Source organism: Rattus norvegicus, chromosome 10 (assembly GCF_021556685.1).
Source record: "Rattus norvegicus strain SHRSP/BbbUtx chromosome 10, alternate assembly SHRSP_T2T, whole genome shotgun sequence".
Lineage (NCBI taxonomy): Eukaryota > Metazoa > Chordata > Mammalia > Rodentia > Muridae > Rattus > Rattus norvegicus.
Window position 1 is genome coordinate 47364538 of NC_141543.1, and position 26453 is coordinate 47390990.

Consider the following 26453-nt stretch of genomic DNA (forward strand, 5'->3'; position numbering starts at 1 on the left):
ACTAGAAAAGACGGGGCCAACTTTACATTTGTAATTTTGGTGACGTGGACAAATATGTAGTGAGAAATCGCAACCCTGTAGCCAAGTCAACATCTTCATTGAGGACAGGTGTACTGGGGAATGGAGCCTTCACAGGTCCAAGGGCCTCCTTGATACCAGGCAATGCCATCCTCTGCTACATATGCAGCTGGACCATGGGTCCCTCCATGTATATTTGTTCGGTGGTTTAGTCCCTGGGAACTCTGGAGGGTCTGGTTGGTTGATATTGTTGTTCTTCCTATGGGTTTACAAACCCCTTCAGCCCCTTCAGTCTTTTCTCTAACTCCTCCATTAGGATCCCCGTGCTCAGTTCAATGGTTGGCTGTGAGCATCTGCCTCTGTATTTGTCAGGCTCTAGCAGAGCCTCTCAGGAGACAGCTATGTCAGGCTCCCGGCAGCATTCACTTCTTGGCATCCACAATATTATCTGGGTTTTGTCTCTGCATGTGGGATGGATCCCCAGGTGGTGCAGTCTCTGGAGGACCTTTCCTTCAGTCTCTGCTCCACACTTTGTCCCTGTATTTCCTCTAGACTGGAGTCATTCTGGGTTAAAAATTTGGAGATGAGTGGGGTGCTCATCCACCAACTGGGGGCCTTGCCTAACCTCTGGATATGGTCTCTACAGGTTCTCCCTCCACTTTGTTGGGCATTTCAGCTAATCTTATCCCCGTTGGGTCCTGGGAGCCTCTTGTTTTCCTGGCATCTGGGACTTGCTAGCTGCTATCCCCAGTTCCCCATCCCCCATTGCTATACACCTCTGTTCATCATACACCTCTATATGACATCATCCTGTCTCCTCCCATACCTGATCCTGCCTCCCTTTTCCCCCTACCCTTCCTCTCTTCCTCCCAAGTCCCTCCCACCCTCTACCTCCTGTGAGTATTTTGTTCCCCCTTCTAAGAATGATTGAAGCATTCACATTTTGGTCTTTCTTCTTCTTGAGCTTCATATGTCTGTAATTGTATCTTGGGTATTCCAAGCTTTTGAGCCAATATCCACTTCTTGATGAATGTATACCATGCGTGTGACTGGGTTACCTCACTCAGGATGGTATTTTCTAGTTCCATCCATTTGCCTAAGAATTTCATGAAGTCATTGTTTTTGATAGCTGAGTAGTACTCCATTGTGTAGATGTACCACATTTTCTGTATCCATTCCTCTGTTGAAGGGCATCCAGGTTCTTTCCAGCTTCTGGCTATTATAAATAAGGCTGCTATGAACATAGTGGAGCATGTGTCCTTATTATATGTTGGATCATCTTTTGGGTATATGCCCAAGAGTGGTATAGCTGAGTCCTCAGGTAGTACTTTGTCCAATTTTCTGAGGAACCTCCAGACTGATTTCCAGAGTGGTTGTACCAACTTGCAATGCCCCCATCAATAGAGGAGTGTTCCTCTTTCTCCACATCCTTGCCAGCATCTGCTGTCACCTGAATATTTTATCTGAGCCATTCTGACGGGTGTGAGGTGGAATCTCAGGGTTGTTTTGATTTGATTTGCATTTCCCTGATGACTATGGATGTTGAACATTTCTTTAGGCGCTTCTCGGGCATTTGAGATTCCTTAGTTGAGAATTCTTTGTTCAGCTCCGTACCCCATTTTTAATAGGGTTATTTGGTTCTCTGGAGTCTAACTTCTTGAGTTCTTTGTATATATTGGATATTAGCCCTCTATCGGATATAGGATTGGTAAAGATCTTTTTCCAATCTGTTGGTTGCCATTTTGTTCTATTGACAGTGTCCTTTGCCTTATAAGCTTTGCAATTTTATGAGGTCCCATTTGTCGATTCTTGATCTTAGAGCTTAAGTCACTGGTGTTTTGTTCAGGATATTTTCCCCGGTGCCTAAGTATTTGAGGCTCTTCCCTCCTTTCTCTTCTCTTAGTTTCAGTGTATCTGGTTTTATGTGGAGGTCCAAAGCTCAAGTCCAAGTGGATCAAGGACCTCCATATAAAACCAAATAAACTGGGAAAATCTCTTGAGAACATCTATCAAGAAACAAGATGGGAGGTTGAGAGTGTCAGCTGATAACAGATGGAGGAGGAGGAACGTGGGCGTGTCTGGGGTAGTAAGAAGGGAGGCAAGGTTTGGCCCCACCCCAGAGCAGTTTCTGCCGATTGACAGGGGTTTGTTTTCCCCACCCCTGTGATTGTTTTTCTATTATTTCTATGACAGGACTGAGCATCTTGGAGCAACTTAAATATATTAGCTTGTAGTTCTTAGGTTGAATATTCAATACTGGATCAAAGGGTTAAGATGCTGTTACCCGGGGACTTCTGGGGAAGGACCTGTTTCCTTGAACATTTGGATTTTTAGCAAAATGTCTGGTTTTAAGAACAACCTTGTTTCTCTTGGTGGCTGTCCACTAGGGGCTATTTCTGACTTCTAGACAACATCCTCAGCCCTGAACCTCTCTTCTCCCTCTGATGGCCATGCAGGGTCTCACCCCACCCTGTGATTTGCTGCAGAACATCCCTGTCCTTCTGTCTCACCTCATCAGCCAACCCTTCTAACTTCCTCTTCCACTTTCAGAGGCCAAGCTGATGACCTTGTGGCCACTCCTCATTTTAAAATCCCTAACTTTAATTCTCCAAAAGTTCCCTTTTGTTATTTAATGCAATATATCCATAGGTCTTAGGAGTTAGGATTTGGGTGACTTTGAGGGCAAATTGTTCTGCCCCTGACATCCCACTTGGTAAGATTAGGTAACTTTTCCAAAGTCATGGCCTCATCTTTGTAGCTTAACTTTGAGCCTAAGCAGACTGGTAAGGGTACCTTTTTCCTTACTACCTTAATTATCATGCTTTCCAGAAAACACAAAGTTGAAGTTGGGGGAATGGCTTAATGGTGAGTCATCTGCCTCTCATGTGCAAGGCTCTGGACTCCACATATAACACTATAGAAAAGAAAGGAGGGTGGGAGAAGAGAAGAAAAGACAGAGAGAGGGAGAGAAGAGAGAAAGAGAAGGGGGATAAACTGACTTCTTGCAGACATCCCCAAATGGAAGACATGAGAGATATTGAAGGAAAGGTTGTAATGGTTTATAGCCAGCCTACATTCATTTTATAATATTTTGTAAAATAACCAGCCCCACTCAACATATTAACATATTATGCCCCAATTCTGGAGTCAGAGCCAGCATGTTCTGACTTGGTTTTCAGCTGGGGATTCATACAGTTGCAATGGAGTTGTCAACCACTGAGCTCTTGCCCAGAGCTCAGGACCTTCTTCCACACATTCCCTTTGCCATCAGAATTTACTCCCTAGTAACTACAGGAGCCCTTGTCTTGCTGACTATGAGTGGGAACCACTCAGCTTTTGAGGATCTCACTGGGTGAGGGTGCCGGGTACTGAGTCCCTCTCATCTTGATGATACAATCCCTGACCTCAGCCCTCACATACACACTTTCAGTCTCTCCAACTTCTGTCTCCTACTAAAGAAGATTCTTTCCATGAGTTCCATGCTTGGAGCAGGCCCACTAGGTAAGACCGTCAGCTTAAACTTCACCATAGGTAAGCTCCCCTACGTAACTGAGCACAGGCTTGAGTAAGCTCAAGACAGAGGTCAGCTTACAATGCCGCCTGGCTCATCTCCCATGCACGTGGAAAGGAACTAACTCATGCTCTTGGATGCAGGAAGCACAGAAAGGGGGCTGAATGGTAGAGAAGGATGCCAAGAACCGGGGCCTGATGAAAGCAGTGTTTCCTGCCTTCTTTAGAAAGATGTAGAAGAAGACCCTCATCTCCTGAGATTTTAGAGGAAAACCACACCCCCTCAATCTCCTGAACACTAGAAGGAAGGTCCTTTGGAGCCTGTTCCTCCCAATGTACAGCCTAGGGCAAAACCAGAGTCCAGTCAGTCTCTAGCCTTGGTATTGTCAAGAGGGAGGCTGTGCTTGGTGGGAACTCTTGAAGAAGAAATGGGAAGATCGAAGCAGATGCTCTGTGCCTGTGATAACCCAGAGAGATCTCCGACAGTGATTCGCCAATGGTGGGGAACTGTCAGAATTTGTGGGAACTTCAGTTTTTTACAGTACATTTAAAGACACAAACTTTATTATCTTAACTTTGTGCCATACGTAACGTGTTCCCTGACAATCACTTTGCAAAGATATCTGAAGGAACAGGATTTTATAACCATGGGAGGATTGTAGATGCATCTGAATTATCACTTCTTCCAAAATTGTCTTCTAAAGCTTTGCGACGAGCCTACTGAGTCATCAACCAAGCACTTACTTCTCTTCTTCTATAGATAGCTCAGGAAAGCGGGACAAACTGTACGTGAGGTTTCCTGTTCCTTCAACAGATATTGGGACTGTATTGGGTTGTAAAAGTTGATGAAGGAATAGGAACTCTGCTAACGGCTTTGTCGTTGGGTGTGGTCACAAGTGAAGCTGTGAGGAGCAGGAAGGAACTCATGACCCATGCAAGAGTATCCAAGAAACGAGAAGTGTGCATGGAGGCTCCAGGCAGGCAGTCTTTAAGAGAAGGGGCCTCTCAGAGGGGTCTACACCTGAGCTCAGGGCTCTGCTCAGTCTAGAACCCACTGTTCGATCTCCAAACATGTCCTGTGGTGCCCATCATTTCAATCATATGAAACCTTTTCCTGCCTCAGAACCTGCGTTCCTCCAGGCTGTGTTCACTGTCTAAAATAGATGCTCCCAAACTATTCACACTTTAAGACTTTTCTCCAACCTTCCGCTCTGCCTTTATTTTTTTTTCCAGTTGCTGAGATTAAAATAATCCTGACAAAGCCTCTTGAGGAAGGAAGGGTTTAGTCCAGCACACAGTCACAAGTTACAGTGCAGAGAAGCCGCAGTACCAGGTGCTTGAGATCCCTGGTTCTATTGCATCCACTGTCAAGAAGCAGAGGGCAATGGATGGGATGCATGCTGCTGCTTACCTCACTGCCTCCATCTGATACAGTCCACAAAGCCCCTGCCTAGGCAATGGTGCCACCCACAGTGGGCAGGTCTTGTCATATCAATTCACTCAGTTAAGGAAATTCTTCCCTTGGATGGCTAGCACCCAACCTAATCTAAACAATCCCTCACTGAGATACCTTTCCAAAGTGAATCCAGTTTGAGTTGGCAGTTAACACTGTCATGTTCTGTCATCCTTCATATTACCCATTCGGAGAACCTTTTTTTTTTCACTAGTTTTCCTTCACTCTTCCAGATTCCCCATCATCCACCAAATTAGTGAGTTAAAAAATACAATATGAGTGGTTAACCCAAGTCCTGATCATACAACAGATGGAGGCCTAAGGATCCAAGAGGTGAGGTTAGCTTCTTGGGCTCCCATATCTAGAAAGGATGAAGGTAGGATTTGAACTCAGATCTTCTGTTGCAACACTCCAGACTTTTGAGCACTGTGCTTGGCTTTCTAGGTCTTACAGAACTGCCACAGGTCCACTGGGGCTGGAGAAATGGCTCAGCCGTTAAGAGCACTTGTGACTCTTGCAGAGAACCTAAGATCACTTCTCGTCATCTACACTGGCAACTCACACCAGCTTGAAACTCCAGCTCCCAGGGGTCTGATTTCCTCTCCTGGCCTCTTCAGGCACCTACATGCACATGACGTAGACACAGACACTGATGATATTTTGAAAAATTAGTCATTTTTAAATGAAGCTCTTAACCTTGGTGTAACTCTCCAAACAGTATCTAACTTAGACTTTCATTGTAATTTTTTAAAAAATGAATACCACTGTGTTGCCCAGGCTGGAATTCACTGACTATTTGTGGGCTCAGTCCCACTGCTGGTCAGTTTTGGCCTACTCAATTTCAGACCTGAGCTAGATTCCCCCCTCATTAGGTAACCTAGTGGTACCCCCCTTCCAGGAGGCCATGGTGTTGCTGTCAAGCTGAATGCAGACATGGATCACAGAACACTACAGCCTAGAACTTGTGGGCTGCAACAAGGGAGAGGCTCCTGCCCCAGCCTCCCAAGTAATTGGAACTGTAGGCACTGACCACAATTCCTTGAAAAGTTGGTCTTTTAAATGAGACTATAGTCTATTTTCTTCTTTATCATCAGCTTTGTATGCTGTGGTGGTGCACACTGGAGAGCACAGCATATGGGAGGAACCCCAGCAAAAGGGTGTGAGTTCAAGGCTAGTTTGGTCTACAAAGTGAGTAAGAGGCCAGCCTGGGTTACCTGAGACCCTGTCTCAAAAAAAAAAAATCAATCAATAAATGTCTTGTCAATAAATGTCACTGTTCACTTAGCATCCTTGGCTGAACTTGCTTCCAGGCCGTCTTTCACTCTGAATACTAGCAAGACACCGTGTCCAGGTGTCTACTGTGGCCCAGGTATGCCTTGAGTCTGCAGTTCAGCCTTACAAACCCCATTAGGGGCTCCCACTATGACCCCCATCTTGCTGAAAGTTAAAACAGGCTTCAGAAATATAAAATGACTTTGCTCGGAATTTCCTAAGGGGCAGGACAGCAGGTGGTCCACACAGCTTCCAAGCTCCCACTTAGCCATTTTAGATGCTCAGACAGGCTGAGCGTCCCTTTGAAGGCATGAATAGGGCTCCCGGTGAGCTTAGAAAGGAACACTGGCCCTGCCAGGGTGGTTGTTCTGCTGGCTCAGCAGGGGAGAAGTGAGAGGGAGGGGCTGAGTGTGCAGGGAACCGGCTGTGGTAAAATGGTACCTGACAAATGGGATGTTTTCAATCGATTATTTGAAGTGAAATAGCTACTGCTAATACGCGTCCTGTGCTGAAGATAACCACATGTTAATTAAAGCAGAAGTGTGCCTTGTTCATTTGCCTCCTGTTTGCTCATGAGTTAGGGGCTATTTTTAAAAAGTCCACAGCACACTATATTTAAATACGTCCGCAACCTTAAAGACTTCAAATGCCAGGCATTTGGGCCATCGATGAGAAACGAGAACTGAGGAAAGGTCCCAGGCCCTCAGAGTTCACCTGGACGCTGATAATCAGCGGGTGAATCCGCAGGATCAGGAGCTTGGGGCGGGCCACTCAACATGCAGGAAAACCATATGCTTTCTTGCTATGGGCTGCCCAGTGGCAGCTATAAAAGAAATCCTTCTATGTATGTAAAGCCCAAATTATATATGGAAGAAGCCTCGTTTTAACAGCAGTGTGACGCCAAATATTCTCTTCTAGGAACTGCGGGGTGAGGGAGAGTCAGGGCCTGCAGTTAGCCTTGAGAAGATGGTGGGGGCGGGGCGGGGGGCGGGAAGAGCTCGGCAGAGTCCAACTTCAACACAGGTGGAGTCACGCCTTGATGTCAGATCTTGGGTCCCCGCGAGCTCAATCACTGGCTTTGTAACGTCAAGTACTCTGTCTTTCTCAACCTCAGGTTCCTGATAAAGCCACTGCCATGCTCACACCTGGTCTGCCCAGAGAATAGAGATTGAAGAAATGGCAGCAAACGCTCTGTGCAGCTCAGATGCCCCCCCTCCCCCCACGTAGAACGTGGTGCTGGGAGCTTACTGTGGTTTGTGGGGACTGCAATAGCCATGTGTTCACATTTTCTTTCCTAACTTCACTGGTAGTTCACACTTCAGGAAATGCCTCTCCAATGCAGAATGCTCACAGCCAGTGTGCTGGCTAGTTTTAAATGTCAACTCCACACAAGCTAGAATCATTTTGGAAGCAGGAATCTCAGTTGAGAAAATGTCCCCACCAGAATGGCCTGTAGGCAAGTCTGCAATGCATTCTCTTGATTTGCTGATTGATGTGGGAAGGTCCAGCTCACTGTGGGTGGGGCCACCTCTGAGCTGGTGGTTCCGATTTCCTTAAGAAGGCAGGCAAAGCAAGCCATGAAGATCAAGCCAGTAACCAACATTTCTCCTCCATGGTCTCTGTATCAACTCCTGTCTCCAGCTCCTGCCCAACTTTTCTGGATGCTGGACTGTGATCAGGAAGGGTAAAATAAAATAAACCCTCTCCTCCCTGCATTGCTTTTGGTTATGATGTTTTATTACAGCAATGGGAACCGAACTAAGACAGCCTGCCTGCCTCCATGGCCCAGTCAGGTGACACCTCTGCCAGGATGCCTTTCAAGATTTGTCCTAGTAGGCCATGTCTTTTTAGCACATGATGAATGACCCTTGTAGGCTCTACTCAAGCATAGCTACCAAAGGGGCTTTTGTGCATAGGTGTCCTGACTCTTCTATTAGTCAAGTCCCTTGAAGGAAAACCTCTTAGATATTCTCCATCATGCTGTGTTGTACAGTCCTGAGAAAACGTGTGTATCCATTACATACCTGGATGCTGAGAAAAGAGCAAGAAGTGACATGGATAAGACCTGTACCTACCACTATGGGGAGATAGATGGTCACAGAGTTGGCAAACCTATGTGACTATAGAAATGTCACTTCAACTTTAATAAGCACGACAGCAAAAAGCAAGGTGAGAGAAGCAGGAGGCCAAAACACTACTTCAGGGGGCATGTGTGAAAGTGGGTGACATTTGAGTAGAAACCCCAAGGGAAGGGTTTACAGAAGCAGGTTTAGGGCAAATTCAAGGAAGTAAGTCCCTGGTCTAGGGCCGAGTGCAAATGTCCTGATGTGGGTTTCTTAGTCCTGTTGCTGTGAATAGACATCATGTACAAGGCAACTTATAAAAGAAAGCATTTAATTTGGGGGTCAGGGTTCCAGACGGTTAGAATCCATGGCCATCATGGTGGGGAGCAGGTAGCAAAGCATGGTTTTGGAGCAGTAGCTGAGAGCTTGTACACACACATACACATACACACACACACTCACACTCACATACACACACACTCACACACACTCTCACACTCACTCACACACACACACATTCACACACACTCTCACACACACTCACACACTCACACACACTGACACACTCACACACACATACACACTCACACTCTCACACACACACACTGACACACTCACACACACATACTCACATACACACACTCACACACACTCACACACACACTCACACTGCATGGAGATGATAAAGGCTTTTGAAATCTCACAGCTCACTACCAGTGACACACCCACTCCACCAAGAAGATGCCTCCTAAATATTCCCAAATCCTTCTTACTTAACTGGTGACCAGGATTAAATACGTGAGCCTATGAGGCCCCTTCTCATTCAAACCACCACAGTAGGAAGTTTTTTTTTCTCTCAAAACTACAAATGTAATTGGGGAGTGCCCCCTAGAAGCTATTAGAATTGGGTCATTCAGGAAGCATCTCACAAGCCCTGGTAAAAATATTTAGATTTTATTTTCTAACCATGACTGGTTTTAAATAGGGTCAGGGAAGATCATGAGCCTGGTTTTGGTTTCAAAAGATCTATATGGAGCTAGGATCTATATATGGCGAGAGAAGTAGCTCAGTTGGTAAAGGGCTTACCGAACAAGCATAATGGCCTAAATCTGACCTCCAGAACTCATATAAGAAGCTGGGTATGGTGGCACGCACTTCCTCCCCAAGTTGCTTTGAGTCATGGTGTTTATCGCAACAGAAAAGCAAGCTAATTCAAAGACTGCACCATACGATAAATGAGTGAGTGAGCGGGACTATTAACATTCGCCCATTACTTTACAAACTGTGGTTATGCCAAACCTGTATGATCTTACTCTAACGGGAAGTGGCTTTCTTCTGTGAATGAAAGCTCTGCAGGTGATAGATCCACACACCAGCCTGCAGAGCCTTGGGCTGTCCTTGGAGCCATTAACTAAGCCCCAGCTCCTACCTCTGGGCTACTCCCAACTGGAGAGCTATGTCGGTGACCAGCAGCTGGGACAATTACTCACTACAGCTCTGCCAGAGGCCTAGCATGCACTTGGCAAAGTGCCGTGATGATCCCATGGAGACTCACATCTTAGATGCAGCTGTTTCATCAGCAGAACCTGCAAGTTTGGCCAGAGCCCATCATCCGGCTCTGGGCATCTCTTTGTAGAGAGCTCAAGTCAGCAACGAGGCAAGATGGACATTGTTTCCCCATGGTTCGGAGTCAAACTCTTGAAGTCAGGACCTCATAGCTCTCTTCCCCAGACCCTTTTAACAATAGCTGTTCAAAAGTAAAGACAAAAGGGAAATAGTCATGCCCATGACCTTGTACGGCTGGCTGATTGAAGGGACCAGGAAAGTGTCCCTTCTGTCCCCTGTCTCACAGGGATGACAGACATGCTTTTAAAGGAAGGAACAGTCTAGACCCACGTCTCTGTCAGAGATGATTTGGAGTTAAAGCTCCTGGCTTGAAAGACAATGGCTGATGATAACGTTCCACTCCCTACTCAGCCTCAGAATGGACTTTTTGGAAGGGCCCTCAAATAGGTTCCACACCCCTGACCCTAGCCAGGCAATGCTCCCCATACTGTCCACATACCCTGGAAAATGCCACTGTGTGCTGCATTAGACTATCCACTGTGCTTCTGCTTGCCTCTTTGCTTCTGAAGAATGCCCTCCAGATTTGCTACATCCTTGCCACTCTCCGGGCTGGGCAAAGTCACCCCTCTGTTACTTACTCTTCCTATTGCCGCCAAGGAAGCTTAAGGGAGGAAGGTTTGCTTGTGCTCACACAGAAGGTACAGTTCATCATGGAGGGAAAAATACAGAGATCGCGGGGTGGGAATGTGAGACAGCTGCTCATATCACATCCAGGGTTCAGCTCACCTTTCCCAATTCATTAAGCCTAAGACCCTGCCCACATTCAGCATGGGTCTTCCTACTTAACCCAGTCTAGAAATTCCCTCACAGACACTCCCAGATGCCTATCTCCGTAGATCCCGTCAAGTTGATGGTCAGTGTGAACCATCACACTCCCTAAGAATCATATGCAGTGACTAGAGTCAGATCTGGGCTCTGGCAGCCTTAGCAAGCCAGGCTCCACCATTCATCCTCCACATGGCCATTAAACACACAAACAAAACGTGAAAAGCAAACAGAGGAGGTGAATCCGATGTGGTCACTTGGGGAATAGGAACAAAGAGCTGTGATAATTTCCCTAATATCCCTCTACAGTGTGTACGTGGTATTTAGTTTTAAGTTAAGCACACCTGGTCAAAATGTGGCCCCCATCCATCGGAGCCTCAGCTCCAGTCTATTTCGCATTGTTAGAACAGTGGGGGAATCTTCCTGGGACACAAGCTCCTCCTCCTCTGGCTGGCACTAGGGTCCCAGTCTTTCCTTTTCCCAGCATGAGATTCAATTGTCTGATTGACACTGATTCAAGTGTCCTTATTCCTGCCTGGAAGGTTCCAAAGTCACCCTGAGGAGAATCCACACCACCCTGTGGAGTCACTGGGGAGCGCCAGAGAATGAGAGAGGCCCCTGTGGCTCTCATTCTAGTTCTCTTCGTTATTTGTGGTACATGAAAGAGGCCACAGGAATATACAGGGAAACTTCATCTCATGTATTAGCCCCTTTCTTTCCTTTGTGGTGTGTGTGTGTGTGTGTGTGTGTGTGTGTGTGTGTGTGTGGTGTTTGTTTGGATGTTGAAAAGGGATCTCCCATAGCCCAGACTGGCTTCGAACTCTGTGTGCCCAAGATAAAAGTGAACCTCTGATCCTCCTACTTCTCTACCTCTTCTCCTCTACTTGCAGAATGCTAGAATCACAAGTGTATAACTTCACACTCAGCTTAACCTTTTCTAAACTCCATTTCTGTGTTCTGTGTTGGTCAGTGGAGGGACTGCCTATCTCCTGCAGTGATTTTCCCCCACTGTGACTACAGTACGGTTACTCTAATTCTGTGCCTATATTCGATACTGTCTTCCTTCCCTCTCCTTCTACAGCACCATCCTAGACATTAATAAGAAAATGAGATGGCTGCCATTTATTATTTCCAGGTCCATCATGTGTGTGTGTGTGTGTGTGTGTGTGTGTGTGTGTGTGTGTGTGTGAGAGAGAGAGAGAGAGAGAGAGAGAGAGAGAGACAGAGAGAGAGAGAGTTTGCATTTACGTGGCTATCTTTGTACCAATATTCCATGTAGGTGCTGACTGCATTTGAAGGGTGTTTACACATGTCTTAGGTGCTTGTGGACAAGTGCTGACACATCTGTGTCATTGCTGACATGTCTTGATATGTCTGTCCATGTAAAGCAAGTGTGAAGATTCCCTGTACACATTATCACCCAAGGGGCAGAGACCCCACAGTTCCTTATCATGACAAGGAAGGAAACACGGCATCTCTCTAATGTTTGAATCCTCGCTTCTTCCTTACAAAGCGGAGGGTGCAATCGGGTTTGACAGCTGTGCTGGCAGAACTCTGCTGGCTCCCTGCTCCTCCCCAGAGTCTTCTGTGATGGATGTCCATGCCTCTGACCCATCTCCCCTTTGACCTGCAGGTCCCTGTCCGGACGCATCGTCGGCGGCGTCTGGTGGTTCTTCACTTTGATCATCATCTCCTCGTACACAGCCAACCTGGCTGCCTTCCTGACTGTGGAGAGGATGGTGTCTCCCATTGAGAGTGCAGAGGACCTGGCAAAGCAGACGGAAATTGCTTATGGGACATTGGAAGCAGGCTCCACTAAGGAGTTCTTCAGGGTGAGGGCATCCCTGATCCCGAGACCTTCTCAGAAGGGAATCACTCCGTTACATTTCCCTTTTCATTAAAGAGTGTGGGGGCTGGGTAGGAGGGTTCCATGGTGGAAATACTCTGGAGGCTCTGTGTTCCTTTCTAACCAACACAAAATAAATAGATGATTGATTGATTGATTGATTGATAGATAGATAGATAGATAGATAGACAGACAGACAGACAGACAGACAGACAGACAGACAGACAGACAGTGAGATTACAGGGAGCAAAATAACTATCTTCATACAATCTGAGAAACTCAGTGAAAGTTCTTGGGTTTTGAGGCTCAAGAGGACTACTGAGGTGTATTGTCCTTTTGGGTGAAAGATTGTTAGAAGAACAATTAGTGCCATAGACAGACAGCGTGGTGGGGTATCCGAGGAGAGTTTGGGTCCTTGGGGAAGAATTTTAGTCTCTTCTCATAGAACTCAGAAAGGGGAGGTCTTGTGCTAGACAGGTGATAAACAGTTCATACCCCTTGTAGTCAGGCAATTCCCAGGTGGCAAGGCAGGGTGCCTTGAGTTTCAAGGGAGGGAGGAAGACTCTCATTAATGTATGACTTCGAGGAGGTGGTACATTAGGGAGGAAGTGGGATGGTGCAGAGAAGCCAAGGAAAAGGTAGGGAAGACCTGCAGAGGACCGGGGGAGGAGGTAAAGAGTAGAGGTCCACTTGGGAAAGCTATATCCACCTTACAGGTAGGGGATCTGCCAACTATAGCCTCCTGATGTCTTGAAATCTGGTAGCATGGCCCTATAAGCTCTTTTGGAGATATGAAAATTAGGGTGCCTGCTACTCTCCTGGAGCAGACACCCAGGGAGCCCTAGAGGGCCTCAGACTCGGGCAAGTTCTGGTGGTCCTTGCCTTTTCCCTTACAGCAACTGTGAGTGAGGAAAAGATTACTTCATGTGGCCATGGCTTAATCAACCCCTAGACAAAAATCTAATATTTGGAACATTTCTCAGCTGTTCAAAGACCCCTGGAAAGTGGAATTCTACATTTATAGAAGCTTTAAATATCAGGGTTGGTTCAGACCCCTGTCATATACTAGTCTGTGCTTCAAATGACAGAAAACACAATCCATTCCCACTCTCCAGAGTCTGTCATTTAGTAAAGAATGACTTAGGAAGTGTGTGGACGAGGATCACTCCCGGAACTCATAGCTTTCCCTCTCGTTATGGCTTCTCTGAGAATAAAGGAGCCTTCCTTGACTCCTGGTGGATCCCACGCGTTAGGGTCAGAAACTTGCTGGTGTTGACACAAAAACACAGCTCTTACCTCAAAAGAAATACAAGATAGTTAATTCTAGAGCCAAGTATAAGTCACCATGACCTGGGAACACAGACTCTGGTCACCCCAAACCCTGTGTTCCAATGTGGAAATTTTTTGTAGTAACAGAACTAAGAAATTCTTAAGTCAGGCCACTTTTCAAATGCATTGGTAGAAACACTAAGGAGACAGTTACTGCAAAGCAGAAAAGCCTCAACCATAGGCCCTGCAGGTTACGTGATGACAATCTCAGTCCTTTGGTTTATGGAAAATTAGAGTTCTGTTAACACATTTTACAGGGAACGTATCCATTGTTAGATCCAACTTTGTATCTTAGAGACAGGATGTTGGGTCTAACACAAATGAGGGACAAAGAATGGCTATTTAATGGGCTAAAGCTAGACTGCAATCAATTGTAATTAGGCTCTCGACCTGCAGTGTTCCAACATCTCTACATCACAGTAGGTCTAATCAGTCTATTCAGCCTTTGCAGACTGCTTCTTTCCAGGAATTGCCATTCACAATGGCCGCCAAAGTCATCCCTAGCCAGTGTCTCTAAGATCATTGCCTCATGACCGCAATGAATGACAGATAAAACGGCTCGAGAAGAGAAATCAAGTGAGGTTTATTGGGAGGTAGAGCAACAGTTCCTTGCATGGGTTGCTAAGCAGCACTCCAGGTTGGAGGCTTTCCTACCCTGGGAAGAAGGCTGTGTGTAAATTAGTCATTCAGCTGGAATGACATGGTCCATTAATTTGAATATACCTAGGGAATTCTGATTTGTTGGTGGATCCAGTGACCATGCTCAGGATCCAGGAAACATGGAGGTGGGGCTCAGCTAAGTTCCAAGGAGGAATAACATGGAAATACATAGAACATGGACTGGTGATGAACCAGCTTGGGTCAGAGCATTTGGATTTCAGACCCTGCACTCACTCACGGAGTGTATTGTGCAGCCTCTGTGTTCTGTGAGGTCCCTGCCAATTCATATTTGATTTCCTTGAGCCTGTAACCCTAACTGCTTATAAAGGGGACTGTTTTGTATCTGACTCCTCCTCTGGCTGTCTCACAGCAGACACTGTTTCCCTAATGAACAGTATGATCTAGTGAAGGAAATTATCAGAGAAGAGAAGTACCAGATCAGGGAGAACACATGAAGACCAGTGGACATGATGAGGCCTTTGGGAATGGTCAGATAGAACAAGTAAAGAAGCAGAGGCCTTCAGCCTTTGTCAAAGTCTCTGTTGTTAATAAGGTGAGAAGCCAGCCATGCACTGAGCACCCCAGCACTAAAGTAATCTTGAAAACAAAAAGACACAAGTATTCATAGTAATCCCACCACCTAAGCGTTCTCTTCCTGCCAGGCTCCAAGCTAGCATTTACCTATGATTATGTGTTGTCTCCATGGCAACTCTGTCCATGGGAACTGTTAACACCATTGTTTAAAGAGAAACAGTGAGTCTCAGAAAGGTTATGTCACTTGCCCAAGCTCCTGTGCCTGGCAAGATATAACAAGGGAGGAAGATGGTTGGAGAGAGGAAAAACACACATGTGCCACCAGGAGTTCAGGGGTTTCCTCCATGCAAGACACCACAGCAGAGTTCTCATTGCTCCACCACAGGCCCCAGTTTCTTTACCTACAAAAGGGCACTGCTAGGAGAAATCCCATGAGCCCTGGCATGTCTGTGACTGACAAAGACTTTGGTGGGTAGGGAGATGTCACCCTCTGCTCCCCCTAGGCAGAAAAAGGGGGAAGCAGAGCATGAAATTCCTCACCCCTTCTCAGAAGAATCCAGCTCCCAGTCCTCATGACAGCGCTATCCAGATTCTCTGGATTCTCCATGGGCAGTTAATTAAGATGTGGGAAAGGCAATGGGAGCTGTGCCAGACAGAGTCAAGAGCAGATACCCTGGCATGTTCTCTGCCATTCATACTCCACTTGAGTTCCTGGAGATTAGATTGCCCTGGTGGCCCCTGAGCACCTGTGAGCACTGCCTGGGCTTTGGGGCTATGGCTGAGAAGATGTGGTGATTTTCTGCATATTGCTGCCCCAGGGTTTCTCTGCTCTGCCTGTCCACAGCCTGTTCCCTACTGTGCCATCCTGTCAGGTCAAATTGCATCTTACGATCGTCCTGCTGTGTGTGTGGTTGGTTTTGTGCCTGGAAGATCATCTGGTCCTGACTGAATATATGCATTTCCCTGTTTCCTGTAAGAGAGTATTGAGGCCCCTGGACATGCTGTGATCTAGGATCTAGGGTGGGTATTGCCCCTCCCTTTCCTCTCCTCCCCGCCCTCTCCTCTCCTCCTCTCTCACACATTGACAATGTGGATTCATGTCAGAAGCAGACATTTCAAGCCACCAAGGTGTTTTAAAATTACCAAGAAATAAAAGGAGCAAGCAGAGGCCTGAAGAGAAGTGTTCCAGAGAACAAACCAAGACCTAGACCTAAAAAAACTAAGAGTAGGTCCAGTGTCTTCTCCAAATCTCTCTGTGAACAAATGAAGTAGTTTGTCTAATGGAGATCGCCACAAATTAAATCCATGCTGAATGCCTCCTTAAAATTCTAAGCAACTATTTTCAGTATTTTTGATTCAAAATTTAGGATTTTTTCTGGGACCTAAATATCTTAAAGATCAGTTAACCAACAAGATAGTTGTGTATTTAGATGCCATTCACAGATGACATTCCTGACATCAAGAAAATAAATCTAATATTTATACAGCCCCAAAACAATGTTTCATATCTAATAATGATCCTATATATTAAATAAATGTGATCTACTTATAACAGATGTGCAGGTTGTATGACTTTTTTAGTAACTGTAGTTTTCTTTATTTTAAGACCTTTCTATACAGCTAACACTGGTCCATTTCCAAAGCTTTGGGACTGGAGATAGAAGTCAGTGGGTTAGGTACTTGTTGCACGAGCATGAAGATGAGATCAGATACCAGCAGCACATTAAAAAAAATATGTTTTTTATCCCCAGTGCCTGGGAGGTCAAGATGGAAAGATTCCCTGGAGCCTTCTAGGCAGGCAGTCCAACCAGGTGGTGAGTTACAGATTCAATGAGAGTCTGTCTTAAAAGATAAGGTAGAGAGAGATAGAGAAAAGCAGGGATGTTGACCTCTGGGCTCTACATGATACAGATGAGCTGTCTGGACACCTTTAAAACTCACACACAAAGGGAAAAGAAACAGCCCAAGCCAGATTCCAATACCCCTAAAATGCTCTTGGGAAAAAGACTTCCTTTTATAAAAAAGCTTATGAGATTGTGAGCAGTGAAGGCTAGTCTGGGATCCTGTACCATGCACCCTGATAAAAGCCTCAGTTAGAGTCTGAGAAGGAGTCACAGAGAGGCCTCAGTAGCTTGGCTTGAGCCCAGTTTCCAAGAAGTGATGACTATCAATTTCCACAGAGTAGCTGGGCCATATACTGAGTGAACCTGAAATTGTGACCTACAGGGAAATCAATCTCACTGACAAATGCTGGACCTCATAGATTAGGACCCCTGGGACACTGGTATATCAAAAAATTCTAGGTTTACTACAGGGGGTCTACATTTTTACAGGTTCAGGGTATAAGTGTCCACTAGAGATTAAGGACTACTGCCCTGGAGCTGATGTAGGATTTGCTCTGCTCTTTGGGAAGAGAAGATGTAGCCATACTGTATCAAATAGATTAAACAATCCAATCAAAACCCCAAGAAAAAAAATAAAAAACAGGCCAGAGCTATTTTCATAGATGAAGAAACAGGTTCACCAAATTTGGAATGTGTGTGTGTGAGTGTGTGTGTGTGTGTGTGTGTGTGTGTGTGTGTGTGTGTGTGTGTGTACACATGAATGTAAGTACATGAAGAAACACATACATATGTACATAGAGACAGAGTTCAAAATCAAGTGTCTTCCCTATCATTTTTCTGTCTTACTTTTTGAGACAGGGTCTCTCACCAAACCTGGAACTCCATGATTTAATCTAGCAAGACTGACTGGCTAACAAGCCTCAGAAACCCTCCTGTCTTTGCCCTCTCAACACTGGGATTCCAGACCTGCCCTGCTACACTAAGAAATTTTTTTCTTAATGTGGGTATGAGCGAGGGATGTGAACTCAGACCTGTGCTTGCAAAGCAAGCAGCACTTCACCAACTGAACTAACTCCCCCAGTTTAGAGGCTTTTAAAATGTAAGGAGATATCAAGTCTCGTGTTGTATTCATAACTTTTCTGTCACTGTGATAAAATGCTGTAACCAAGGCAGCACATAAGAGGAAGGGTTTATCTGGGCTTACAGTTCTAGAGAGATAGGAGTCCATCAATGTGGGGAGGCATGGCAGGAAGCAGGTATGATAGCAAGAACAGGAAGCTGGGATCTCACATCCTCAAAGCACAGAGACACACAAAACACAGAGAATAAACTAGAAATTTTAGGAGCCTTAAGCTCTCAGAGCCTGTACCCAGTGACACATTTCCTTCAGCAAGGCCACACCTCCTAAACCTTCCCAAACAGTTCCACCAACTAGAAACCAAGTATTCAAATCCCAGAATCTTTGAAGGACAATTCTCAGTCCACCCACCACATATGCTATATGCTCTATCAGACAGTGATATTTGGAAGGCAGGTCTCATAATAGGGGATTACTAGAACTTAGCAGTGCATGATCCGAAAGAGTTTTTGTTGTTGTTGCTATTATTTTTTTTAATTTTTAAAAAAAAATTTACAGTAGTTAGTGAAGTCAAATCCTGCTGACATTCAGCCCTCTGCTTTGGGGCAGTATACATGCATCCCTATTGAACTATAGACAGATCTACAATGTTTTTCAAAGATAAGACAGGGACCTGGTTGCTTATCTTTCCCCTATTTAGGAGTATAATTGCTCAGAAGTAATTAAATGATTCCGAGATACTCTGCTCATTCTGTATTTACAAGATATTTGTACCTTGGAACCTACCAGTACTAATTAGAGGCTCTTATTTTGCAATCACTCATAATTTGTTTCTTCCTAAGCTGATCTGGCTCATGAATGTGTGATCAAGCTCCACTCAGCTCTTCATCGATGTGTGTGCCAACCCCAATTCAAGAACTGCCATTGCTTAACCCGGGTTTCATTCCTATCCCCTGCCAGAGATCTAAAATCGCTGTGTTTGAGAAAATGTGGACATACATGAAGTCTGCAGAACCATCCGTGTTTGTTCGGACCACAGAGGAAGGCATGATCAGAGTGAGAAAATCTAAAGGCAAATACGCCTACCTCCTGGAGTCCACCATGAATGAGTATATCGAGCAACGAAAGCCCTGTGACACCATGAAAGTGGGAGGTAACTTGGATTCCAAAGGCTATGGCATTGCGACACCCAAGGGGTCCGCCCTGAGGTAAGTACCCAAATCTGCTTCCTTCGTGCTCCCTCTGCCCTCCCTATCTCTCAGGAATGAAGCTGCTGCATTTACCACAGACCCCCATGCATAACGTGAGCCTCCAAGAAGAGATCTTCTGAAATGCCTGTGGGCCTAGAAGATCCAGCCACCTGTGACCTTCAACCCTGAGGTTGGAAACTGACCTGGGGGCCTCAGCTTGCTTTGATGTTACCCACTGTGTGTCCCTCCCCAGGCCTTGCTTCCCACCTCACTCCTTAAGTGTTGGGTGTCGATGAACCCCATGCTTCTGTCTTGTGATCTGTGACACTCCATCCCTTGCATCCAACTCAACCATGAACAGGATTCTCCAGTTTTATGGACTCTGACAGGAGATGGTTTGTAATGTGTCTCTCAAAAGTAGAAACACATTGCCCAAATGAAAAGCACAGCTGTCTGAGCCTTGAGAAATACTCAAATCAACGTACCTCCTAGTGAAGAAGTCCACACAGCCTGTGTACCTGCCTCGACACAGGCTTTTTTAGCAAAAGTGTGTTGATTAGCAAAGAGGCAAGGTCAATATTATGTTCACATAAAGAAACTTTGCCATTCTTTCCAAATAGCTAAGGGCAACTCTTGCATACTTAGAATCAAAGGGGCTAATGCAGAGTTAATTCTAGAAGTTGCTACCACCGTGCAGAAGGGAAGACATTTGATCACCCAGCCCCTTGGTTTCCTCACCTGTACAGAAAGAATTGACACCCCAGTCCTCCTGAGGTCAAGAAGATTGTTAGTCAAAATGGGGTAAACTAAAGTTGAGCATTTAATCCCTGAATTCAAGAGACAGAGGCAGGAGGATTCCTGTAAGTTCAAGGCCAACCTGTTCTATATATCATGTTCCGGGTCAGCCAAGGCTATGCAAAGAGACCCTATCTTTTAAAAAGGCAAGCCATGGATGTGGAAACTACATAAAGGATAAAGGATACCCTCTTGGGAAAAGCAAGATGGGTTAATAAAGGCTGTAAAAGGATTGTGAGGGACTCCTTCACATGACAGCCACGGCCACTCTGCCTTGATTCATTCATTGACAGAAATGACACCATGTTCCATCTCTATCCCAGGCACTGGCAAAGCAGCTGGCACCACTGCTCTGAACAAGGCACCCTTCCCGTGGAACTACACGACTGCAAGAGGAGGCAGTCATTCAACAGCCTATAATTGCTTAATGTTTTAATAATAATCATGAAAGGTACTAGGATAGTCTACAAAAGGGGCCCTCGAGGACATCTATTTCCAGTAACAAGATAGAACCAAATTGTCACTGTAAGACATGTGGGTATGGCAGATAGGATGTAACAACTATCCTTTTAAATGCAAGTTAGAAACTCTCTAGGGCCAAAATGGAAGGGAAAAAATCAAGACCAAAGTGAAAAACTACAGCTAATGATTCTGGGACTAAGCAAGACAGGGTTGCAGATTACACAACATCCCATGTACTCTGGAGTCGGCAATACAAGCAAGACATCAATCAGAGTCAGAGAGAGAGAGAGAGAGAGAGAGAGAGAGAGAGAGAGAGAGAGAGAGAGAGAGAGAGAGACTCATTAAAGATCAGGCACACAGACAGAGACAGGGATAGAGAGATTTTTAAAGTTTTAGCAAGCAGCATGGATGAAGAACAACCTTCTCTTCTAGACACTAATGCAAGAAATCATAATGCAAGGAAGAGACAGGGGAGGAGACAGGCTAAGCTTGGAACATGAAGCCAAACAAGGTTTTGTAAAAGATTTTAGTCTTTATTCCGATACCAATAGAAAAGCTCTCAAGAATTTTAAGTAATTCTCCAGAAGTTCGAACAATAAAGATGGCAGCCAGGATTCAGACATAACTGTCTCCAACCTTAGTGAAGGTCATCAGCAACCAGGCTCTGTCACCCTGAAAAACTTCCAAAACTCTCTGTGTGAGTTTAGGCAGACTTTAAATGAGATTCCGACAGTAGTGTTTGTTGAGGAAATGACTTTTGTTCCCAGAACTTAATCAGCCTAAAAAGAAGCAGAGTAAAGAATCAGATGGCATAGGCTCAAGAAAACCCAGTGGTTGTCTCATGGCTTTAGGGTCAAGACCATCAGCTGACAACGAGGCACAAGGAGGCACTGTGGTCTGTCCATCTGTCCATCAACAGAGGGCTGAAACGGCCCCTCCCCTGACATAGGCATTTGGAATAAGAAAAAAAAAACCTAAAAAGCATCAGAAGTTTTGGTGACAGGGACCTAAAATTTGACTGCTCTACGCTGCAGTGCCTTTCTACTATAGTAACAGCCCCTGACTGTGGCATGAACACGGTCTCATTCCACTGCCATTAGCCCCGTGTTACAAAAGTCCAGATTCTAGAAAATAGACAGCAGGTGTGCACAAGGTTTGAGGCCAGGCTGTCTGACTCAGAGTTCAGGGCTGTGACTTATTCAAATGCAGTTCCAGGGTGGATGACTGACAGCTCTCTCAAAAGCAGGTGCTAGACTGAGGCCAAATGACAACCATCAACTCAAGAAAAAAAATAATGCTTTTGGAGTCTAGAACAGCCACTGGGCAGTCTGGCAGTGGAACATGATGACAGGCCCTGGCTTAAAGGTCCCTTTGCTTTGAATAGGCACGGTGCATTTTCGATACTCAAAGACTCTTCCTGGGGTCAACACTTGGAATCCGAATCTGCAGTAAAGAAAGGTCTGTTGTGAATCTGCAGTAAAGACATCGGGCTGTTGTGGTTTGAGAATGAGAATAAGCGAAAGGGAGAGAAAAACACAAAGGATCTGATTACTGGATTCTCCAAGGCCGGAAGCTGACAGATCACACATGGCATAAATTCACATGCGTGTGCACTCAACACAAAAATAAAAATAGAAAATAACGAATCCATTCATCTTCGGTTACAGAAGCCCAGTGGCCCACCTGCACGTCAGGAATTCCCACTGCAGGGCAGCACCTATCCAGACCTTTCTCCATCTTCCTTTCTCTGTAGTACTCGATAGTAGTCATGGATCATGTGACTCCTGACCAAACAACCCAAGAGTAAAGTTGCCAGAAGAGGGCCCAGCATTTCTTCTTGGGAAACCTCCGTGCTGTCTATGGGATTCTGTTCCTCATCTGTGCTAGAAGGGGTCAATGTTGGGGCCCGGGTCACCAAATTAAGTGCTTGAGTGCAAGCCTGTGGCATAGAGGTTCGATCCCACAAACCCACATAAAAGCCAAGCCAGCGCAGCTACCACCTGTAACGCCAACACTCAGGGAGGGGTGGGGGATTTTTCTGGACAAACTGACTTCCTGTATTAGCTAAAATTCATTAGGCTCAGCTAGAGACCTTGCCTTAGTAAATAAAGTGGGAGCAATCGAGGAAGACACCTGCTGACATTGACTCCAGACCTGTGCACACTCAGGCACAGAGACCTGCATGTTTCTGTCTTCCCACCAAGTTCGTACACACATATGCACACGTACTGCACACATAAGCCATAAAGGAAAGGATCATTGTTATCGGCTAGGAGTAATGCATACACACTGCAGCTAGCTTCCTCTATACCTCTGCCTCCCACACCTAAGATTGGAGGCACTGTTTTGCCGAGATGGTTCCAATATTAATGAGTCACTTTGGGCCAAACCTGAGAGATGCATGTTTGCCTGCTCCAGCTACTTTTACATCTGTGTCTTGATCCCAGGAAAACACTCTGTAGACAAGTAGAAACCTGGGCAAGTGACAGAGAAGGCCTTGTCCTCTGAACCATCGCACTGTTCTTGAAAACTGCTAAGTCACTCACAAGACTGGAAAGCACTTAAAGTCCATGATGTAGCTGGGACTCTGTATGCTGTGGACATGGGTATGAGTTTCTCACCATCACATCAAAGGCAGAGCCAAAACAGTCATCCAAGCAGGTGTACTACAGGCCTAGTGCCACCTCCTTTCATTCTGCAAAATACGGTACCTCCGCACACTGGTGAAGTTCCCTTCCAGCCTGCCGCATGTTGTTCCAAGATAGACTGTGAATTTCTGCCTCCTAAGATCAGAAAACTGGTGCCTAGGGGATATGGACGTAGCTTATTCAGTAAAGTACTTGTCACAGAAACTTAGGGAGCCATGTTTAATTCTCAGAGCCCACATATACATAGCATGGCCCTATAATTCCAAGGCTAAAGAAACAGAGGATTCTTGAAACTTTTTACCACCCGATCTGTTTATCCAAGTCAGCAAGCTCTGGGTTCAGTGAGATATACTGTCTCAAGAAACAAGATGGAGAGCAACATGGGAAGGCATCCAATGTAACCTATGACCTCCACATGTGTATGTTCATGTGCAAACACCCACAGCAGCAGGTGCATTTAAAAGAGAGAGAAAGATGGGGGGGGCAGAGGGAAAGAAGGGAGGGAGGGAGGAAGGGAGGGAGGGAGGAAGGAAGGGAGGAAGGAAGGAAGGAAGGAAGGAAGGAAGGAAGCTTCAAAGGGAGGAAGGACTTGAGACCCAAATGTTGCTCAAACACCTGTCAGCTCTGCTTAGCAGGAGCCAGGTTATGGCCCCACTGTGTGTTAAAAGACTCTTGGTGACAGAATATCGTTTACCTCCCTGGCCTGAAAGCAAATACTCTGGTGTGGCGAGGCGGCTCGACGCTTGGCTTTCCATTTGGGCAGGTGGCATTCCTTTGAAACAGATGCTGTTTGTTGGCTGTCTCTGCATGTATGCGCTTGGGTGAGGGGCTGAGTTATGTTTCCAAAGCCCTTGGGTTATGGATAAAGATGGACGGGCCAATGCCAGTCACTAGGGGAAAGGCAATTAGTAAATCCACTAATTATAATCTATGGGCCTTCCGGTGCCAACTAAATGGAAGTGCCCAGCTATACTGCAGTCTCTTCACTGAGAGGCATAATCCCTTTAGTTAGAGACAAAGTGTTAAATCTCCTAGAACAAGGTTCATGGCCTCTATTTACAAACCCAAGGCAGAGTCTATACTTGGGCTCTATTGAAGTCATACCTGATGGCTCTCCTTCACAAACCATAGGCCAGGAGTTTAATGGATTTGCTACCAGTTATACCCTAACCAAGACATTGGTCAAAGTCTGGTCTTTAACTGACTGTGGTTATGTGGGGGCTTTTGTGGTCTTATGGTTGTGACATCTCTGTCTTCTGTCACATCTTGTCCAAGCCAGATGTTTGGGCCAAGGGGACAGGAACACAAGGCAGCTTTTTCCCTGAACCCTCATGGATGACAAGCACTCAGAAAGGTCTGATATCTACTCCCTGAGCTACTCCATTTCACAGCTCCTTTTCTGATACCCATCCCACACACAACACTATTCATAAGACTGCAGGAGTCATGGTGAGAAAAGCAACCCCAGTCCCGAAGTAGTGCAGTGTCTAGAAGAGATCCTGAGCAGAAATGCACATCTACTGTTTTGTTGGGGGCATAAGACAATGACAATCAAAGGGAGAAGCAGCCAAGGGACAGCCTCTAAGAGACAGGATTTGCCAAGTGACATTGGACAGAAGCCTTGAAGAACTGTAAGAGAAACAAATGGAGGACCATGGTGGACAGATGCAGAAGACGGCAAGCATAGAACTTGTCTTGGAATGGCTAGGGCTTGGAAGAAATGTCAGGAAGTAAGGAGCCATGAGTTATGGTCTACCATGAAGGGTGGCAGCTGCCTCTACAATTTGGGTTCGATGTCAGCAGAGGTCAGAAGAGTAATCCAAAGACAAGAAGGAACCTTGAATTCTAAACATTGTCTGAAGGTGGCTTGTAATGAGAGTAGGCAAGAGAGAAGGATCCCAGGCAGGTAGGTCACTTTCAAAGCTGTCCTGGACATCTCGGAGGATGGCAGTAAACTGCTCACAATTTATGATGGGACATGGATAGGGAAGAAGTGGCTGGCACCATGTTCACTATCATCTTTGCTTTAAAACTGAGTCATTTGAGAAGTTGGCTTTATTGAGATCTGGTGCTGTTGGCCAAGGACTGAACAGGTGCCAAGTGATTCAGCAAAGAACTGGCTTCCCAATCAGAATCACCTCAGTTTTGCTCTGAAACGTATGGCCATAGCTTTGAAGGGTGCCAGCCTCCTAGCCCACCAGCCAGGATGATACAGGTTGCCAGGCATCTCCTCAAGATGATTATATCATGCCTGTCTTCCTCTTCCTCCTCTTCCTTCTCTTCCTCCTTCTCTTCTTTCTCTTCTTCTTTTAGTTGATTTTTCACATTAATTTATTTATTCACTTTACAATCCCAATCCCAGACCCCCTTCACTCCAATACAGCCCCACCCTCTGCCCTTTTCCTCTGAGAAAAGGGAGGAGCCCCTAGGTAACAACCCACCCTGGTACATCAAGTCACTAAAGGACTAGACACATCCAGTACCACTGAGGCCATACAAGGCAGCCCCAGTTAGAGGAACATGATCCACAGGCAGGCATCAGAGTCAGGGACAGCCCCTACTCCAGTTGTTGGGGGACCCACAAGAAGACCAAGCTGCACATCTGCTACATATTGCAGGGTGCTTAGGTCCAGCCCATTCATGCTCTTTGGTTGATGGTTCAGTCTTTGGGAGCCCCAAAGGGTCCAGGTTAGTTGACTGTAGGTCTTCTTATGGAGTCCCTATCCCCTCTGGGTTCCCCAATCTTCTCTTCCACAAGATTCCCCAAGCTCTATCTAATGTTTGGCTGTGGCCCTCTGCATCTCTTTCTGTCAGCTGCTGGTGGAGCCTTATGACAGAGGACATTTATGCTAGGCTCCTGATTACAAGCCTAACAGTATTATTGATAGTGTCTGGGATTATTTCTTGCCCATGGAATGAATTTCAAGTTGGGCCAGTCATTAGTTGGCCATTCTCTCAGTCTGTGCTCCATCTTTGTCCCTGCACTTCTTGAAGGCAGGACAAATTTCAGGTTGAAGATTTTGTGGCTAGATTGGTATCTTTATCCTTCTACTGGGAGTCCTGCCTGGCTACAGAAGGTGGCCACTTCAGGCTCCAGCCTGTTTTTCTTTTTATTTTTATTTTTATTTTTCCAAACATAAAAGAGTCTCTGGATTGCTCAACGACAATTCCATCTCACTAGAGTTCCCATGGGATATGTTTTTCTCCCCTCACACTACTTCCAAGAACTGTCTATAATAACATCTAGGTGAAGAAAAAAGGAATGTGACGGCCACACATCAAGGATGTGTGAGATGCGCACATATGGGGACTTGGGAGGCAGCTCTGGGGACCTTCCTCCAAATTATTTCTTTGCCTGGT

General features: G+C 45.8%; 1 protein-coding gene across 2 annotated transcripts in view; it reads left to right on the forward strand.

Moving 5' to 3' along the window:
• The window catches only part of Gria1 (glutamate ionotropic receptor AMPA type subunit 1), a 318504-nt gene that overhangs the window by 259252 nt on the left and 32799 nt on the right, over nt 1-26453 (forward strand). For both annotated transcript variants that reach the window (XM_087573808.1, NM_031608.2), the window contains 2 exon segments: nt 12341-12539; nt 18959-19206. In XM_087573808.1, the coding sequence (XP_087429934.1) occupies nt 12341-12539; nt 18959-19206 (447 nt within the window).